The 19,408-nt window shown below is 35.7% G+C and overlaps 2 protein-coding genes across 2 annotated transcripts in view; one reads left to right on the top strand and one right to left on the bottom strand.

Moving 5' to 3' along the window:
* The first annotated feature begins 1,670 nt into the window (after nucleotides 1-1,670).
* LOC129272076 (uncharacterized) lies at nucleotides 1,671-8,798 on the top strand. The gene is made up of 3 exons (XM_054909314.2): nucleotides 1,671-1,675; nucleotides 3,941-4,036; nucleotides 4,757-8,798. Exons 1-3 carry the CDS (start codon nucleotides 1,671-1,673, stop codon nucleotides 5,079-5,081), a joined length of 426 nt encoding a protein of 141 aa, XP_054765289.2. The 3' UTR covers nucleotides 5,082-8,798.
* A 3,386-nt stretch (nucleotides 8,799-12,184) lies between these two features.
* Nucleotides 12,185-19,408, bottom strand: part of LOC129271116 (fibrillin-2-like) — a 54,137-nt gene continuing 46,913 nt past the window's right edge. The window contains exons 36-39 of the mRNA XM_054908477.2: nucleotides 18,800-19,024; nucleotides 17,752-17,873; nucleotides 14,770-17,031; nucleotides 12,185-14,585 (exon numbers count right to left, since the gene is read on the bottom strand). Coding sequence (XP_054764452.2) covers nucleotides 16,844-17,031; nucleotides 17,752-17,873; nucleotides 18,800-19,024 — 535 coding nt within the window. The 3' untranslated portion in view covers nucleotides 12,185-14,585; nucleotides 14,770-16,843. The remainder of the gene's footprint in view (nucleotides 14,586-14,769; nucleotides 17,032-17,751; nucleotides 17,874-18,799; nucleotides 19,025-19,408) is intronic.

Below are 19,408 nucleotides of genomic sequence, written 5' to 3'. Positions count from 1 at the left end.
AAGGGTGTAGCTGCATGATATCTCAATTCAATTACTTTTTCTACCCTATGTTAGCACACTTCATACTATATTGCTTTCATTCATCGCTCACCATTAAAGGGTGTACACTGAAGCTGCATTGCACGGCGCCCAACACCACCCCTCTATGATATTCCAAGGGAAGAAATAGAAAAAAAATAAGAGAGAAAGAAAGATGGGAAAAAGAGAGACTGTGTCGCGTAACTATGTCTATTCCTATTTTTATCAAAAATACATCAAACATTTTTTTTCTCTTTAAACCTCTTTCGATGGACTTTATTTACATCTCTATAATACAATTTACAAATCACAAAGTATATACAGTAATCAAATTAATCAATCAATAAATGAGTTCCAGCAATCTGTCAATTTCTTTTGTATTCTTATTTTTGGTAACATATTTTGAACTTAAATACCATCTTAGTTTCATTTTCAAATTCATCCATAATCTATTTACATTAACAAAGTAATAACCCTTTTTCATACTCGTTTCAATATAATTTCTGTAAATGGTGTATTGAGTAAAATTCAAAATGATATTAATTAACCAGTTTTTCGGTTCCTGTATATTCCAACCTAAAATTACTATGTTTTCATTAACACAGACCTGTACTTTAGAAACAGAAAGATTTGTGTCTTCTACCATTTTCCATAGAGGTTTTATATTCTCACATTTTATCAACATATGCATAATTGTTCCCTTAAGTAAACAAAGATTACATTTATCATCATTTTTTAAACTCCATTTAAATAAATTTGATTGGGACGGAAGTATTTTATGCAGGAGCTTAAAATTAAATTATCTAACCTTGTTATCTTTTATTTGTCTAACTTTAAAATACAGGACTTTGTCCCAATTAATTTCTATCTGAAGTCCCAAATAATTTTGCCAAAACATAAAGAAAGATGCTTCTGTTTTGTTATGTTCTAAATAATAATGATAATAATGCCTAGCTTTCAAGATATTTACATCAATTAAATCACCATTTGATATTTCAATAAGATTAGGTATAATCGTTATTTCCTTTTGTTGTGCATTTGATCTATTTTCCAGCCAGGTGTTGGGAAATGCTTTCTTCAACTTTTGTAGTTCAAAATTGTATAATAATTTTCTGTTTTCAAAATCATCAAATACCGTATTGAGGTTTTTCCATTTACCTTCTTTTATAACATGATTTACCATCAATACACCAGATTTCCTCCATTTATTAAAATTTAGTGTTTCATTTTGTAAAAAATACATCAAACATATTATATACTATTAAATATATTATAGAAAACCCTTTGATCATTTCGACGGCGTCAAGCAAGGGTGAGAAATTGGTATAGGTCGATAATAGATATCATATAGGACATGTATGAGTGGCGATATAAGTGAAAACTTGATTTAAATCATATAAAAAAGAAAGGTAAAAAACCGAGAAAAAAGCACGGTGAAAATTCATCTACGTTGAACGAGAACTGTTATTTCCTTTTACATCAATTTAATTTACATTTTTTTGGGGTACTATCAAAACTTTATAATCAAATACAGAATGCCTTTGCCCACACCCCACAAATTGTCGAAAAGTCAAATTGCTACTATTAGCTCTTATTTCAAGTTTGGGCATGTTTTCATATCGCTTCCTCATATGATCAAATTCATTAACTTTATGTCGTAAGAGTTCAAGAAGACAACCTTTTTTATGGACATATCTCACCTCCGACAAAACTCTAATGACCTCAACGGAAATAGATAGCGGAAGTACTAACTCTAGCGATGACACACGTTCAGCTCACTGATTGCATCCGCGCATGCGCATATTCATTATAGGAAATGAGAACAGAATTAAAACTTCATTTAAGCACGCTTTCACTAAACCTCAGTGATTCACTCTGACAATCAAACAGATATCATTTCATCATGTGAATGATAAGTCATTTATCAGTTTTCCACAGTGGTCAAGGTGATCCGATGTTTTTCCTGTGGCAATTGTCTTGCAATTTTCGAAGTTATAATGTTAGGGTTGTGATTTTTTTTGGTTAATTCTATCTTTTTTTTTTATTATGGATTGTGATTAACATGATTGAAGAAGCCTAGATTTGAAATTTGATTTGTTAATGTACAGACAATTCATCTGAGTCATTATTTTAAATTACTACAGCTAATGACATCGAAGTCACCACTGAGATATAGTTTCTATCTTTCCCCATATTTTTTTTAAAATTTTACTTCTACATTTTGCCCTTCAGATAAGTATGCAAAAGGACAATAAACAAGCACAAAATGCCTTTCAATTTTCTGGCACACCAATTGGGAACATAGAAGTGTCCCATATAACAATTTGTTCCTTAAATACAATGGCAAAACACCTTTTAATTCAAATTGTACCTGTTTGTTCCTGTGTGCAAACGAAAATGCCCATGTAAAAATGCAACTTTGCACGTATTGGTGCATAATACATTTTTGCTTTAAAAGAGGATCAAATCTGAAACTTCCCAAAAGGGTAGGCCTACAAATCCATCTGCACCAGTACAGGCTACGAAATATCGCAAACTGCATCGGTAATGGTGCAAAAAAATAGTCATGGGGTGCAATGTCAGACCGAAAAGGTGCTTCCAAGTGTTTTCTGTGAAGTGTGCATTTTTCAGGTTTTTTTTAAATTATTATTATAGATGCCTATTTTACATATTTTAGATTCATTTAAACAGTTAAGTGGGTGTTACGGTGTTCGCTTGTAATTCAAGTTACGTGGGGGATACGAATTAATGCAGAGGTTCGGGGTCAGAGCCTTGCATGACCATATTATTGGGATGGTGACGTTACACGTCTGTAAAAACTCATAATAAATAATATTGTACAAAAGTTTTCTCAAATTATATGGTTTTATATATTTCATTACGTCTCCTTTTTCACACACTCACAAAAAAAAGAATATCATCACGAAAAAAAAGATGTCACCAGGACAAATGAACCCATCGATCGGATGATATTGGAAGAGATTCCCAGGGACATGGTGTTTTGACAACTAATCAATGATCAAGTTGTGTACACGGTCAACGGATGTAACGATCTTGTCAAACTTTGACAGATATCCGTAATAACTCTCACTTTCACATTATTCATGTCGGGAAAAGCTTTTAAACCAGGTATCACGGAAACATTAAAGAAATCGGGTCATTCGTTTTTGTCATAGATAAAGAGAAAAATGACTGTTTTTTAATACTTTTTTTTTCATTATTCCAAAGGGGGTGTGTTCGACAACTTGGATGACATTACTATTATTTTAAACCCGTCCCTCAAAATATTACGTTAGTATAAGGTGATTCTTTGGTAGATGACATCACTCGATTAAACCAATTTTCAGTGATGCCCGAGTCATATATTTGGTGAAAATGTAATAGTTGGATGTGTTTGATTCTCCGGCCTTTTTGAGGAGCAGCTATCAATTGGGGATTGTCTCCATATACGCGATGGTACTAGATAAATTATGATTGTTCGTTATTCCTGTTTACTTATCAGAATTTGAGAATCATTTCATAATATCATTTCTGTGTCATTCTTAGGTTTCGCACAATCTTATATCTTTTATTGTAACATTTCGTTGCATTTACCACGTTGTAACATTCAATTAGGCCTATATACATTAATTTTGCGGCAAATGTTCTATTAATATTTTCCCTAGAGACTTCGAAGGAGTGTTTTCTGGACTACGGTAAATTGTTTAAGAATTAATTTTCCTGTTTTTTCGTTGTTGTGTTTAACATAATTTTAGTAAGGTCCTTGTTATATGGGGTTGTACGTGGTAGACTTATGTGTTTTGTTAAAAATGCAAAGCGATTAGCATTAATGATTATCATGAATAGAATTATATTATATGTTTGACTTCCATGATAGCACCGTGGCTGGTATAAATTGATTTTTATATTTTCTTCTATTCAGATGTGACGAACGATGGAAATGGCTGGCCAGCGAGGATTGCTTCAAATGGACAGAATGTTTCCTTGGAGTATGCCCATTTGAAGCCGAGAATAGAGGGTAAGATTTTCGTTTCAGTCCAACTCAGGGGCAGATCTGGGACTTAATTTAGGGGGGGGGGGGCACTGAGAAATGACATGTCCCCCGTTTATCACCAAGCATTAGTGGGGAGCCTTTCCCCCGACCTCATTGACAAGAAAAATAATAGAAGAGAGAGAGAGAGAGAGGGGGGGGGGGATTTCCTGTTAAAAGGGGGATTAATATTCTCATTCTCGCCTGGATTCCCGCTTGATCCCTTTCTCCGTTACATCTTCATTTCAATTTATTTTACTCTTTTCTCGCCATTAACATTTTAGGAATTTGATATCTCCATATTTCCGTTCACAATCCACTTTCTGGATCCTTACATTAATTTCATCTTTAAATTTCAATTCAATTTTAAGTTCATTTCATTAACATTTTAATTAAAAAATAGCCATTATTTGCATTAAGATATTCATAAAGGTTATAATACTTATAGAGTGGACAACTCTGAAATCACACCTAGTAGCGAGTTCACCGAATGGCAATGAAAGAAAAAAAATGGCATAATACTAAAACAGATAAACAGGGAACAATAATAATAAAGACAAAACAGGGAAACTTCACATATTTTATGTCAGATGAAACAACTAATAAATAGTCAAATTTTTTTTTGTATTTCTTGTGCTTTTGTCAATGGAATGACTAAAAACATTTCCAGATGGTGATATCAATTTGCTTCCTATTTTCTCTCTATAGATCGGCCATGGACGTGTCCTTCTGCGGCGATGGGCAGTGTGACGAGGGCTCGGAAGACCGTGATAATTGTCCAACTGATTGCTGTGAAGTTTACAATAAAAAATGTCTAGTTACTAATAATACCTGCCCTGACGCCTGCTGTTCAACGCCATCGTGTTGTGATGCCAGGTTTGGTATGCTCAATACATCCCAGGTGTGGCTCGTTATCATCGTCAGCGTCGTAGGCTCCATCCTCCTCATCAACTTTATCTGTTGTTGCTGCTGCTTCTGCTGCTTCAGGAAGTGTTGTGGTAGTAAAGGAAACAGCCGGAATGCGGTTGTGTGATCGTCACCACAAGTTGTGCGCGACGAATTTAGTCGTTAATTTAAGAAATTGAATGTATTCGTCTATAATTTGCATACAACAGCGAGTTTTAGATTTGCGAGGTAACGTCTGTAACGCGATCATCTCGTCAAAAATATTGTTATGTGCCTGCCCAAGGCAATGCTGACAAATGACCGCGTCACAAATCTAAAACAGCCTATTCCGGAAAATTCCCCTGAACGCAGGAAGAACGTAGGAACCTAGGACGGCGAGCAGCATCGTTGATGCATGAGTGGAACAAGGAATTTAGGTTGGCGTTCTCGGGAATTTTCCCGGTCTGTAACGTAAAGCTACGAGGAGAATGTTTTTTTTAAGTCTTCCATGTTTCATATCCATCAATCATAATCCGAATAAATATATACTCTTAGAAAAAATGTGCCGATTAGAACGTTTCTTTTCCCCGTATTTGAAACCTGTTAAGGTTCCTAAAAGAAGCAGAAAAGGGTACTAAACAGTCCTCTAGAAACCTGTTGGGTTCTACAAGGAACCCTTAAGATTCTTCTGTACAACATGCGATTCTTTCCAGAACCCCTTACGTCGTACTAGAACCTTAAAGGGTTCTATGTAGACCAGGGGGGCGTTTCGTCAAGCTGTTCGTAAGTTAAGAATGACTTTAAGAACGATTGGTTATCCTTTCTTTTGGTAAATGATATTCACCAATAAATGTTCATTGGTAAGTATAGGTTCACCAGTCGTTCTTAAAGTCGCTTTTACTTACGAACAGCTTTGAAACACCCACTGCCCCCAGGAAGATTCTAAAGTTTCGAAGAATCTTAGAAGTTTCTAAATACGGGACAAAGAAAGGTTCTAAAATTTCTAAGAATGTACTGTATAGCAGAGAACTTATAACTTTTCCCCTTTTCCTGTAGACTTGCTAAAACTGTTTGAATTATAATAATCATAATTACAATTCTATGTCTTAACGTCCTTAAAACTTGTACTATATGAATCATATTTATTTTTTTAAACTGCATATTGAACATATTGAAAACTACTTAAAATCGACCACTAAATTTTATATGATTATTGTATACCTAGTGCGTATGGAAAATTGTCTTTCGCGATTGTTTGTCAACATACATAGATTTTGCCATTGGTATGGTCTCATCGAAACTGTAGACCGAATCAAACTTGCCACTAGTTAATAGTTGGTGATAGTTATTAACGCTTTGACCACTTTTTAATACGTTTGGTCATTATGCCCTTTACTATATTTACCAAAAGCATGGTCGTAAGAAGCCCCTCCCGAAATTGTTAAACATTAATTTTAAATTAGCAACCCCAAAACACCAAAAGTGTAAAAATTGCCCCTAAATTTTATTTGAAATAATCACGCCCTCAAACGCTCTTATGATGCACTCGGTACCTTCTCTCACTCACTCAACATTTTCCATATTCTGAACCCCTCATAAAAAATCGTGAAAAAAGCCATGAACCCTATGATAATAGTGTTTTGAATACAATAGTAGCGTGGGAATAATCTCATATTTGGTATCGGAAGCAAGGAGTGCTGTTTTTGGCTAGTCAGTTCCTTCCGTCGAAGATCAGAAACAATGATCAGGGCCAGGGCCCTTTTGCAGAAATAGTTGAAATCAAACGCAACTATTAAAATCAATCGCGACTTAATTTTCAACCAATCAGCAGCACGCATTTTGGGACTTTACTTGCGTTTAAACGCATATCTTGATGCCCCAGATCATAAAGGGCTATGAGCGAATTTGATGTGACCTCTCACAGAGGCCTTTCTCTTGTGTGTGTTATCTATCGAGCTATGATTTTTTAATAGAAATTATCAATTTATGATGTGCAATGCATTAATACCTCAAAAAACTGCATTAAGAAAATCACGATTCATAATTATCGTTTCAACCAGGGGCGGTTCTCGGTTATTTTGATGTAAGCTATAGTGGGGGGGGGGGGGGGTGGGATAGGGGTGATTGACTTAAATGTGATGTTTTATTTCTTAATTAAGCTGAAGGGGTCGTTACACAACTCAGCTCACTCCTTGTGATATTGCTTTGTCTCAACTCCGAGGGGGGGGGGGGGGGGGGTGGGGACCTTTTCCATTCCATCGGGGGATCGCGACAGGTCGGGTCGTCGAGTAACCCGATCTTTCGTGAAAAGGGCCCCCTAGTTTCCGAAAGGTTGGTCCAAAATCGAATCTTTGGAAGGCTGATAAAAACTTACGTTCAGATACCTATTATTGGAAGATTCATTTTACCACAAAGAGAGTGTAACATGACTTACGAGTGGTGCAAATCAGCAATTGTGCAATATGTGCGGCAAAATTGATTTATTGGCTTACCTCTAGAAATACTTTTAATTGTCATGTTTTCGGTTACAACGAACTAACTCTTAACTTCAGAGCTTTCATAGAGCTCATCCTACACATTATACAATGAAGTCGGGTTTTTATTACTGAATGCGGGTCTGAATTATGAAAACGGGAAGATCAAATAATGCTGTTAACCTTTTGGTGTTGTAAAATATGAAAGAGTTAATGAAAGCAATATTTATTATTTTTCATATATGTGTTATTTTGCGTGTGTTATATTATGTGGTGTAGTCATTGGTAGAATGTCTTGTTTTTATGCTCATAGAGAATTCATTTAATTATAATGTACTCACTGACTTGTTTCCTGTGTAGTGATAAAAGAGTGATAATCACTCGATTTCCACTGTAATTTTGTTAGGAAGATTGATAGTTTCGTTTAAATGTATTTAAATTGTGTGTTTTACTATAGATAGTTATTAGTATGATGTAGTTGTTAATGTCTTTATTATTAAAGACCCGAAGCCAGCTAACACATCACTGCCATGATCGTGAAAGCTTCGATAACATCTGCCGATTAGGCAGCGATGAATTGTATAACGAAAATTATTATTATGTAATGCTTATCTCTCTGTTTTGCCTTATGTACACAGTAATGCGATTATTATTTTGAAACTGCAAATATTATGTGAACAATTGCAAGTTTTGATGAATTAAAGTACGTCTACTCGAAAATCTTGAAAATTTAAGGAATTCAAGGAATATCCCTTAAATATGAATAGGAGCGAGGATCCCGAAGCCATTTCATATCCCCTCTTAATCTGCTCAATATAATCTTTAAAAAAAAATCAATGATTAAATGAAAGCGTGCTAAATATATTACACACCCCAAACTGTAATATGTTTCGGCAGCTCATATTTTTTTTTAAATATAAATAGCTAAAAGTAAGTTATTGTCGTATAGCATATTCCGACCATTGTTTGCAGTTCCAAAGTATGTAGTTACATTTGCTGTGATTATATGAAAAGTAATAATTACTTTATAGTCTCTATTTTGATTGTCATCATTAATGTATTGTAAAAACTATTTTTCTTGATATTGTTAATTTTGTTATGTCTCTGTTACGGAAGCTTTACGGTGTCATCTCCTTGACGGGTGGTGACATATAAGGTATGCTATACCGTGTCGACTTCTAAACAGGTAGACCAATATGTCGTCATGTTGGCATAATTTCGTGTTGATTAAATTTAATAAGATAGTTGATGCTGCTATGTCGGCCTATAGCAATTCATGTCTACATGTCAACGTATAAAGTTTTAGAAGTCGGCCTGGCAATGCATGTCATCATGGAGACATAATTATGATGATAATGAAGATGATGATGACACCATTAATAGCGCCATTTATCTGTAAAAAAAAAACTAAAAAAAAATTAAATCCTCAGTGTGTCACACATCATTAACACATTTGCTTTAGAAGTCCACGTGGCAATTTATGTCAACATGGCGACAAATAACCTTTAGAAGTCGACTTGGCAACATACCTCATGTCGACATGTCAACTAAGTAACGAAGTTAATATAAAAATATTTCGCCAAGTAGATGGCACTTGTAAAATTTCCGTACTTTATACCAAGCTAACACGACACTGCCAAATTGTTCGTGAAGATTTCGGGTAAATGCCGTCGAGGTACCGTAGTCTTAACTATCTATGCAATTTGTAAATACGTACATATAGCCTGTCTGTATAGAGAAGCAATATAGTAGTACATTTTATAGAAATTTATAAATACTTTCATGATTTATTAATGTGTTTGTATAGAGCTATCTATCTGTAAATAGTGTCCTAAATTTATAATCAGTTGTTAAGCTAATTATATTAGTTATGATCTTATCTAATAAAAATTGGAATGCATTTTTATTAAAATAATTGTTCCATCGGAGCTAGTTCATACTAAAGGTCGATACTGCCGCATTGTGTCACAGTCATACCAACGAAACCGTCTCCAGACCGATCAAAGCTATTACGTTATTTCCAATCGAATATCTTCGGTCGGGTTGGATTCGGTTACGTTTGTGTATAGCATAAGGATTCTGTGTCCGGCCTTAATAAAGTCTTGTTTGATTATGTTTGGAAGGCCGCACATTAAGACTACATGCATCCAACTTCAAAGGCACTGTCACATCGTTTCGTGCAATCTGTGCGTGTGACTTGCGGGTAACTATCTTTGCGACACGCAGGTCGCCCCCACTGACAGTATCTCGCACGCATATGTTGCCCGTATAGGAGCGTATGCAAGTCTGATTTTCCCGCATAAAAGTTTTGAACTTGCTCAAACTCGTTTCGGGTGATTGCCCGCAGGTTCCAGGCAGAACATCAGTAAGAGACCCGCAATTAGTCACACACAGTTAAACCGCTTTGAAGCACGCAGATTGCCCGCGGAGCTGGCTATGCCCTGGAAATGCGTGCTAAGGCACATGTCACAATCAAACCTTGCGTGTGACTTGCGTGCAGGAATTTTCCAACACGCGACAAGTTTTCTGCAGGCAGACAAGGACTTACACATGTTTTGCGTGAGTCTTACCTGCTGCACGCATGCTACTTACTGTCTACTTGCGTGCATGTGACCTGCGAGGGTGTTGCGAGAGAACGTTGAAACTGATCCGTGTTAGTAACGGGCGACATTAGGGCGTTGCGAGGGACCTGCGTCAAATCTGCGAGTTACTTGCGTGGAGTTGCGTGTGGGTTAGCTGGTGATATCACCTTGGTGATGAAGCAGAGGTGATCAACAAACGTAATTATCTTGGCCGCAACCAACCCGCAATTAACCAGTAGAAAGACAGTAATTCGTCCCTCAACATGCACGCGCCTCGCCCGCAGAACTCACCAGCTACACGTATGTCGACAGTATCATGACCGTTCCATGCCAGTAATTCACCCGTATTATATGCACACAGAATGCCCGCAGATATCACGCATTTCCAGGGCATAGCCAGAGATCCGCGGGCAATCTACGTTCTTCAAGCGGGTTAACTGTGTGTGACTTGGGTGTCAATGGTTCAAAACTTTTCTGCGGGCAATCAGACTTGCGTGCGCTCCAGCGGGCAACATGCGTGTGAGATACGTGCGTGATACTGTTAATGCGGGCGACCTGCGGGTAGCAAATTATAGTTATCCGCAAGTCACACGCAAGGCTTGCATGAAACAATGTGACAGGGCCTTTATCTGCGGGCATTCTACGTGCAAAATACGGGTGAATTACTGGAGAGGAACGGTGATGCTACGGCCAACAAACGTGTAGCTGCTGGTGAGTTCTGCGGGCAAGGCGCGAGCAAATCGTGTGCATGTTGAGGGCGAATTACTGTCTTTCTACGGGTAAGTTGCGGGTTTTTTTGCGGCCAAAATAATTACGTTTGTTGAGCACCTCTGCTAATCACTAAGCAACCCACGTACACGCAACTCGCACGCAAGTAACTTGCAGATTTGACGCAGGTTGGCAGTAACACCCTCGCGCCTCGCCCGCAGGGCACAAACAATAAAAAAGGCACACAATTCACGCAAGTCGACAGTAAATTGCATGCGTCCCACACGCAGAACTTGTGAAAATTCTTGTTTGCCCGGAGAAATGTTGCTGCGTGCTGGAAAATATCTGCCCGCAACTCACCCGCAAGGCTTGCATGGAACGATATGACAGTGCCTTTAGATATGCGTATGAAGTAGCTAAAATGAACTAAATTATAAATATTCGTTTATGCACTTTTACTCAGACATAATTATCGATTGAACATGGGTGTACGGTTGTTATCTGACATAAAAAAAGAGAACAAAATCAAACAATGAGTGGCTTCATTTTTAGGGTTTGATAACCCATTTTTGTTGTCTTAAACTCAAGCATTCCCCCCCTGTTATTTGCTGAAACATTCTTTGAGAGCTAGAGCATGACTAATTAGAACACCTGTGTGATCTTAAAGTTGCAATGAATTGTTAAGATGAGCCTCTCTGGGATCATACGCTAGCCAGCTTACAGAGCGGCGATGATCAAATCATTTTTATATTTTTATGCAGTTATAAAAGAGTTATTTTCATCCAGATTGTGAATAAAATTTAAAGGCAATTTTATATCGATGCCTGTTTGTTTATATTTTTATTCTTATTGTGGGCGCATGATATTATGACGAGACAAAGGTATCGGCATAGGCCGACGTAATCTGGAAAGAAGGAAATAGAAGAAAATAATAGGTTGGTTAAAATTTAAAACAGAGAATTGGAAGAGGAAGAAGAAAGAACAGGACGAAGAAGTGTAAGAGCAAGAAATGGAAGTGAAGAAGAAAGAAAAAGGAGAAGACGAAGAAGACAAAGAAGGAGGAGGAAGAGGGAGGGGGAGGAAAAGGATGACCCTAAATGACATTTGACCTCAGTCATGTGACCTGAAACTCACGCAGGATGTTAACTAATACTTAATTACCCTTGTCCAAGTTTCATGAACTAGGTTCATATACTTTCTAAGTTATGATGACATTTCAAAAAACTTAACCTTAGGCAGTTAGGTTCAAGATTTCAATGTTGACGACGCGGCGCCACTTTTCCGATAGCGCCGCCGCCACCGCTGTCGGAAAAGTGGCTCCTGTAGTCTCGCTTTGCTATGCAGGCGAGACAAATATTAGACCTTCAGAAATAGGAAAATAAATTCTGTAAAAGAACAGAATAGTGAACTTCGAGTGTCAGTGATGGCAAAGATAATGTAGAATAGTCTCACAGTTTACTACGAAATAAGAGTAACCATCAAAACAATTTCTGACAATAAAATGTATTCTTTATTCGATTAGCACAAAGGTTCTAACGATCCTTCCAATGGAATTTTAGTCTATCATAATTTCCACATTGACTTGCAATAGTTTGCCTGCACTAATGTTAGTCAATGCATAAGGTTTAATACACACACGATCAATACACAGAAGTTTACAATAGCATCTAAATACAATACCATCACACACACTGCTTTATAAAGAACTATAAAGATAACTACATCAAGGTATATTTTTTCAGCCTGGATGGAATAGAAATACTCAAGGTTATTCAGTTTTGTAAAAAATCGAAAATAAACAAGCATGAATATGTATACCACTACTGCATGCATGGTCTAAGATAAATAATATAATGAACTGACATTTGGCCTGATCCTGCTTATGTACTTCCCATTTGATCACATCCCACAATCCTAAATGGGCTTATCCCATATAGCTCACTGCTAGATCAAGTAGGTGTTAAAGCTTTTTACAGCTTTTTATGACTAAGAATCAGACTTCTGTTTAGTACAGGTAGCTGAATTCAGGCACATAACAAAATACCCAGATCAATCATTAAATAACCATTTTATAAACAACCATGGTAAGAGCAAAACCCTCTCTGATTTTTTTGTCTGAGTTTTTTTTTCAAGAAAAAGGCTACGGCTTTGTGTAGCTCTATGAAAAACCTAACAGTATCATTTGGACCAAAAAGGGCTAATAATAATTATCTTGATCAACACCGCCCATTTTTTTTTACATTTGAACTGTTATAGAACTGGCTCTAGTACCAAAACGACAAAATACAAGAACTACAATATGAACATTTTTATACAAAAAAGACTTACAATCTCTTGAGTATAAACATTACAATTTAAATACCTATGCAAAACATAATAGACTGATAAATTATGTCTGAAAATGTTGCATGATTAAGACAGACTTAAGACTATTCTTGGTATAATATACTTCTCCTTAAAACGCTTGAAATTTTCACAATAAAAACAAATGTCTTCATCTTATTTAGTAGTTAAACTATTAAATTCAGCCTAAATCATGAAAGACATAAAAATATCTAGTATTTCAAAATACATGCAGCTATATCAGTATCATACTTACAAATCTATCATATTCTAAAATTTGTCACATAATTTGCCTAAAAAAATATCTCATACAGAACATTACATACCACTGATTTTTTTTAACCAATTATTAATTTGTTTTTGAAAGACAGCAGCATTGAAAATTCATTAGTAATAATATTACTGTAGTACTTAACTTTTCATCCACCTCGGTAAGTTCATAGTAATTATAAGCAATATTCATCTTCCTTTTTATCTTCTCATGAATAGTTAATCAATTTCTGATTTAGATATATAAAGAAGGAGAATAAACTAGCAGTTCTCTGAAAAGCAAGCCGTTACATGGCAATAATTAGTTATTTACCAACATTTACATTCAAATAACCAGAACAAAACTAGCATTACACCTATGAAAAAATATCCATTCCCTTTCAAACTCACAGTATTATATAAAAGAAACCATTGCATTTAGTACATTAGAAATGGAACATGTATTATCATTTGTTTCATTACATTAAATTTACAATCTAAATACACTTAATTAATCAAAATTCTTTGCCAACAATATTCCATGATATTTATCATAGGAAGTCATGTAAAAATTGAAAATTTACTTTTAAATGTATAGCATATGTCTCTATTCTATTTTAATATCTGCAATTATGTTTCACTTATTTACATACTATAAGATGTATAAAAAGGGGAGATATTGTGTGGTACTGTATACTTTGTTTCCTGTCCAAAAAACTGCTATATATCCAACATATTTTATAATTTGTTTTTGCACTTCAGCAATTTGACTGATAATCTTTCCTTTATAGGAATTATTCTTTTACTTTTAAAATACTGTTACATGTAAATACATGGATATACAATAAGTACTGTATGGCAAAATGAATATATTATATTGATAAAAATTGATAGAATTTTACTGCTGCATATAAAAATCAGTAAAAAGTCAAGGTGATTATCAAAAGACTCTTGTCCGAAGAACTAAGTTTCTATAAACATACTTAATCCTACAGAAAGTTAAGCAAACCACAACAACTACAGATAAGATAAAATTCAAGGCAAAATATGACACTTTGCATGATTAATTTCCATTCAATACTTACTTTCTTAAACCAATAGTGAAAATGGGCTTTGAAAATCATATTCATACTTTGATATAAAAACCCCAAGGTATCAATATGAAAAGTTCTTTGGAAGTTATGACAGATGTCAGACTACAAGGTGATAGACAAAATAAAAGAGCAGCACATTTTATCATAATCATTGAACCACTAGAGACTGATTAATCAACATCTTGCATAGATCCAAGGGGGCCTTTTCATAAAGCTGTTCGCAAATTAAGAGCAACTATAAAAACGACTGGTGATCCTTTTTTGTGGTAGATGATATTCACCATTATGTTCATTGGTGATTATCTAGCGCGTAAGAAAGGTTCACCAGTCGTTCTTAAAATCGCTCTTAACTTACAAACAGCTTTATGAAACGGCCCCCTGAATACATATATATGTGAACTCTATCTCTAACATGTTAAATAAAATTTGCAATAAGATCATTGGATACCATGCATGCACATCAAATGCGCTAAATAGTTTGAAAATAATTTAGACATGATTTTCATCAAAAATATTTATGAATTGGTTCCAGTATATGCATGTATATGCATGTAGCTACCACCTCAGACATGTGTATGCAATATGATTACTGCCTTATAAAGATTTTATGTGTAACAAATGACTTTTTAAATGACGTCAATATGCTTTTGTGCTAAATGAGATGCTTCAATCTTTCCTAGCGTTTTGATCAAGTGGAACTAAATTTATTACATTGCCCTAATCTTTGACAGCTCATGAACTTTGAATTGAAATTCATAAACATTTTACAACAATTTTAATACTCAAAGACTGCATCTGAACGTTTGCTGCTGGGAATTTGAGTGATTGATACTTTGAATTAACATCAAGATCAAGTTCTGATTCATAAAAACTTTATGGACAACTAAAGGAACAGCCCCTTCAGATTAGACCAAAAAGTTCACTGATTCCACATTATCTATATAATATGCGAGATACAAAATCTGAAAACACCTACATAGTATAAAAAATGCAAAAGTACCTGCATGCTTTACAACAGGGCATCTAAGCATAGACTATGCAGCTTTAAATGAAACTGAACTGTGGCATAGTAGGAAGATACAAGCTGGAAAGACATCATATTTCGTACCATGGAATTGTATGCATGGAGGCACTTTTCATAAGATATACCAAGAAGAGATACAGCCAAGAAAATATCTCAGAGGCTATTCAGTGTAGTAGAATATTCTCAAGTTAGCACAAGTTACGTAATGTGTATTGAAGTAGAGGAAACCAATAATTAATAGTAGGATTTAATTCCAATTAATGTAAAAACTGTCAACTTTAACACTTTAAAAAGACAGTATAAAATGTATTGCTACCAATCATACAACTTTTAATTTAAGACACATACGAACACAATAATATTAGGTCTTTTACTCATTAAAACTTATCCTTCAGATATAGTTATACTAATGTTTTTGAAATCTTCTTTTGGATTGTGGAAATCCATTGTCCCAAGTTTTGGCTAAAGCAGCAAAGTATAAAATCTGAGTCCTAGAAGTATTGCTGACCAATTCACACTGATTTTGTAAAATTTAGATAGAAATCAGACACTTTGACTTTAGGATTAATGGAAAAGCTGAGGTGGTTATGCCTATTCCAATGCAAGAATTATCTTAGCTACATGCATTCACAGATCGCGTAGAAGGTTTCTCCTCAGATATGATGCATTTAAATTGGTTGCTAACAATGCTCTCAAGATGACGCAAGATAAGTCTATGCTTTCATTGGAAGGTAGTCAATTTAAAACACATTCCTATATCAAATGCAAGCAAAAAAATATATTCTTTTCAAATCAAACTTCATTATATAAAAATATCCTCACGTACAAACATTTTATTGTCAATACTTCCAATGCTAACCATCAGAAATTTTCTGAACCTTTTATGGATAGACATTCCAGACTAAAGTCTTGCAGAATAACTTAAGATATTTAAAAAACTTTGTATTTCTTAGGTCTCTTTCATCTTCTGCTTTCCGGACAGAGAACCTTTTGAAAAACTGTAGACGTTTTGCAAGCGTTTTTTGAACGTGCTGAAAATGTTTTGTTTCCTTTGGTCTCTTTAAATGCATTTACTTTCCAGTCAAAGATCCTGCAAAAAATCTTTGAATATTTTGCAATCCTTTTCTAAACATTCTGAAAAAGTTTCCTGTGTCTCTTTTAGGAATCTATATGTACTTTGCACACTAAGGACCTGCAGAAAACCTTTAGATATGTTTGTAGACGTTTTGCACATGTTTTCTGTTTCCTGGGTCTTCTCTATGCATTTCCAGTCCAGTGTCAGAACCTGCAAAAAAAAACCTTCAGACAAAGCGTGTTTGCTAGGTCCCTGTTATGCATTTTCTTTCCAGTCTAAGGCACCTGCAGAACAACTTTTATACATTGTGATACATTTCACATTTGCTTGGAATTACTCTATGGCAAGAAAGAGTGTATGACTAACTACTGTTTAATCCTAAATCACAATTCTGGATCCCAGCTCCTCCCGTCCGCTGCGATTCGACGAGATCAACGACTTGAAGATTACCGGATGGGTTTACCGAGGTCAGTAGTTGAGCTATGCATCCATTGAAGCCTGATGAGAAGTAACCACTGGTTAGCTGCGTGATGTCAGATGAATAACCACCTAGAGAGGGAGACAAACAGGGAATTAAGCTATGTAATCATTAATTGAATAGCTGGATAAAATGCAGTCACAGATGGGTTTAATGAATAGGTCTTGCGGCTCAGTGAATAAGTCTCCGGACTTCAAACCATAAGGACTGGGGTTCAAATCCCACTGAAGCATCAGCATTCTCTGGAGATGTAGTTATCTACATTTGCCTGTGTATCCCGTAGGAAGGAATTCCTTGAATGCTCAAGTGCCAAATCAGGGTAGCCATGCTAAAGTTGGGTTAATAGTATGCAGCACTTTGATATTTTGTATCAAGCACTACATAAACTTTGCATATTGTAAAACAACCATGCAGGCTCAATGAATTTTGGTGATACATTCTATGCCTGAGATCTAACTCTAATACGGGTCTATGAAAAACAAGTATAGCACTGAAAAATAAATTGATTCTCAACACATGACTCACAGAGGGGGGGGGGGGGGGGGGGTGAGAGGTGTGAGGCCTAAACATAGAATTCCTAACTCATCTTCAGGGGTAAATTCTCACAAAAAGAATACTCATGTTAAGAATTTCTTTCAATATTGTAGACCAATATCTAAGGATTTTTTGTGACAAATTGACCCAATTTGTGTAGGACATCCCTGTACAATGAGGGCCTATATTTGGCAGTACCCCCTTCCTCCTTCCTCTTTGCAGGCATGCTAGAGAGGCGAATAAAGTCAAATAATTACCTAAGAAGACCGAGGATCCGAATGTAGCTAGACCAGTGGAGGATCCAGGACTAGATCCTGTTACAGATTGAGATTGGACTGGATTCAAAGATTGGACTACCAAGGAAGCCGATGCTCCTCTCCTGTAAACACACAGTGTTATCAATGATAATGATTATGATACTATCAATTATCCTTGGTTACATAGCAATGAAATTTTAGTACCGTTATGCACCTTTAAGGAGTCTTTAGATCGGGCTGCGTTCCAAGGAATATCATGGAAATCATTTCATTTGAAATTCTCTCTTTTGAAGAATAAAAATAATGAAGCAAAGGAAATTTAGTGGAATTTATATGTACATGTATATAAGGAAAATAAACAAAAACAAAATCATTATTTTAAAATGCAAATTAGCCAAGTTTTGTTAAAATTCCGCTGGTTTGATTCATGGTATGTCATATCCATTTTCATATTTATTTTTATTAATGTATGAAAATGAAAAGAAAATAACCCTTTATTGCCAATTTGAGGATCAAAGCAGATTAATCCTGATTTTATGAATGCTGTATACCTCTATGGATTAAAAGATAAAAGGCGCTGAGTGAGGCTACTGCAGGAAGAAGTTGCCAAGAGGGACTTTAAAGGCGACCGCACACTTTACGATTGGTCTGCGATCCGATTTCAGAATAAAATGTAGTAGGATTTGATGCTAACATTGAGACTTGGAATATCTTACTGTGTAATGTTCATCGTACGAATACCTAGGTTCAAACCTTTGACTATGCTATCATCCTTCTTAGAATATAAAGCAAATTTAATATCTAGTCGTAATGACGTCATAGCAGTCGTACAATTGGCTACGATTTGAAACTAATTTGGCCTTTACGAAATAAAGTCTTGCAATCTTTCAAAATGGTTATATTAGTATTCTTTCAATTAATTTAAACCTCAAATAGAAGAATATATGTTCCATTCACATTTTTAGAAAATAAGCAAAATGCGATTTGTTCCAAAATCGGATCGCAAACAGTCGTTAATGTGTGCGGTGGCCTTTACTCAGATACATACCTCGTCACTTCCACATTATACCACACGAAATTCTCAATCGTGATCTCATCGGCACGTAATTCTCCGATCCCACTGCCAAGGTTATAAAGCAGTGTGATGATTCCATCCTTGATTCCCAATGTTATAAAACTATCTTGGATTGATGGACCATGCCAGAGGAGGAGGCTGTCTGACGATGCATCCATGGCACGGAATAGAAGACGGATGTCTGTTGCATGAAAGACACTGCATACAAAGAGAAAAGGAGATTATCTTTAGATTTCTATATATGTAATATGTTGGTTCCTCTTACACTGTATAGTTCATTGGAGGGTAAGCTGTCAGCATCCAAGTTGGTCATTTGTACACAACCTGTTAACATTGGAATAACTTTAATTTGAAAGGGCTATGGCTTATTTGATATTGTTTTTACACCTAAAATGTCACAATTACTGAAAATTATGTCTCGACCACCTCAGTCCAAAGCCCCAATATGCCATGATTCAGCCATATAAACACCAATTGATAAACTGTACACTGTATCCGTGGGGGGGAGGGGAGGGTTAGCAGCAACCCAACCCCAATAAAAGAGCAGATGATGAAAGAATCTATCATTTGTGTTCATATTAA

This window comes from Lytechinus pictus, chromosome 11, assembly GCF_037042905.1.
Source record: "Lytechinus pictus isolate F3 Inbred chromosome 11, Lp3.0, whole genome shotgun sequence".
Lineage (NCBI taxonomy): Eukaryota > Metazoa > Echinodermata > Echinoidea > Temnopleuroida > Toxopneustidae > Lytechinus > Lytechinus pictus.
The sequence above is the reverse complement of the archived record's forward strand: the minus strand, read 5'-3'. Positions and strand labels throughout refer to the sequence as shown.